This window comes from Chrysochloris asiatica, unplaced genomic scaffold (genome assembly GCF_000296735.1).
Source record: "Chrysochloris asiatica unplaced genomic scaffold, ChrAsi1.0 scaffold00004, whole genome shotgun sequence".
Classification (NCBI taxonomy): Eukaryota; Metazoa; Chordata; class Mammalia; order Afrosoricida; family Chrysochloridae; genus Chrysochloris; species Chrysochloris asiatica.
Window position 1 is genome coordinate 33357048 of NW_006408522.1, and position 1307 is coordinate 33358354.

Sequence of the window (1307 nt, forward strand, 5' to 3'; positions counted from 1 at the left end):
AGGATGGCTATGCTCTTGAATAAAGTGCAGTTGGTAACCTAATCTTATACCAATATTTTTATTACAAACTGGTTAAAACTTTATTTTGGAATAGCCAACAATAAGTCTGGGAATTAAAATCTAGTAACTAACTGCCCCAGAGAGTAATCAGTTAGAGGACAGATAATCATTTAAAAAAAAAAAACTGTACAAAAAAAATGAAGAACAAGAGATACCAAACAGCCAGAATAAGCTGGTTTACAAAAGGAAACACCTGCTTATTAAGCCTTGTTCTTGTTAACTGTCGTCAAGTTGGTTCTGACCCAGCATAGGGTTTCCAAGAAGCAGCCATTGGGTTTGAACTGCTAACCTTGTGGTTCACAGCCCACTGTGGATCCTATAGCACCACACCAGGAGTATTTATTAAGCCTAAAGACAGAGATTTAGGTTTTCTACACCCCTAGGACCTAAGGAGGAGTCCTGGTATGGCACTGTGGGTTAATGTGATGGGCTGCAAAGTTGGTTTGAACTGCAAAGTCAGCAGTTCAAGCTCACCAGCTGCTCCTCGGAAACCCTATACAGGGTCGCTAAGAGTCGGAACCAACTCAACAGCAGTTAACAACAAGAAGAAGGACCTAAGAAGTATGCTTCTCAATCTCCCTGTACTGAAATATTTTCTGCTGTGGCTTTTCACCATCCCTCTGGGTAACTCTGGAAACAAAGAGCAAACAGCTGAGCATGCCAGTAGAAACAGAAACATTCTAGGTCCAAGATCTTGATAGGTTCTTACCTTATTTTTATCTTACAGGAGGAAGGCAGTGAAGAACAGTCTTCCTCCTTAATGAAGAGACCCTGTACAAACCAGAGGGTTGGGTTTCATTGAAAGGAATGTAAAAGGAGACCTACTTTGAGAGGATCCAGTCAAAAGAGAGTCTCTACCTCACATATCCGCGGTGTCAGTCCTACGGAGGCCTGGAGAAGAGAAGAAAGTAAAGTATAACTGTTCACAGTGATTACCTTCTCCCTCCCCCACCACACACACACAATGCCCAGGAACCATCTTCAGCATGGTGGACAGCATTTGAGCTAATTATGTTAGCCTCTTCACTTTAGGAAGCTTCACTGGAGGCATGTAGAAAATGTTCAGTTCATGAGAAAGAGAAGAGGAAAGGCTGGTTGGTCTGAAGTTTGGGGAGACTTGGGAACCACTGAGCCCACGGACACTAACCTAGCCACTGGGGGCTAGAGCTGAGAATAAACTGTCCAACTCATATGAAGTGGGGGAGACACACACAAATGCCCAAACTTAGTTGATGAAAAGTAATTTG

The 1307-nt window shown here is 42.8% G+C and overlaps 1 protein-coding gene across 1 annotated transcript in view; it reads right to left on the minus strand.

Annotated features, from left to right (window-relative positions):
* STARD9 (StAR-related lipid transfer (START) domain containing 9) overlaps nucleotides 1-1307 on the minus strand; it is a 114988-nt gene that overhangs the window by 59990 nt on the left and 53691 nt on the right. The window contains exons 5-6 of the mRNA XM_006831888.1: nucleotides 919-951; nucleotides 770-831 (exon numbers count right to left, since the gene is read on the minus strand). Coding sequence (XP_006831951.1) covers nucleotides 770-831; nucleotides 919-951 — 95 coding nt within the window. The remainder of the gene's footprint in view (nucleotides 1-769; nucleotides 832-918; nucleotides 952-1307) is intronic.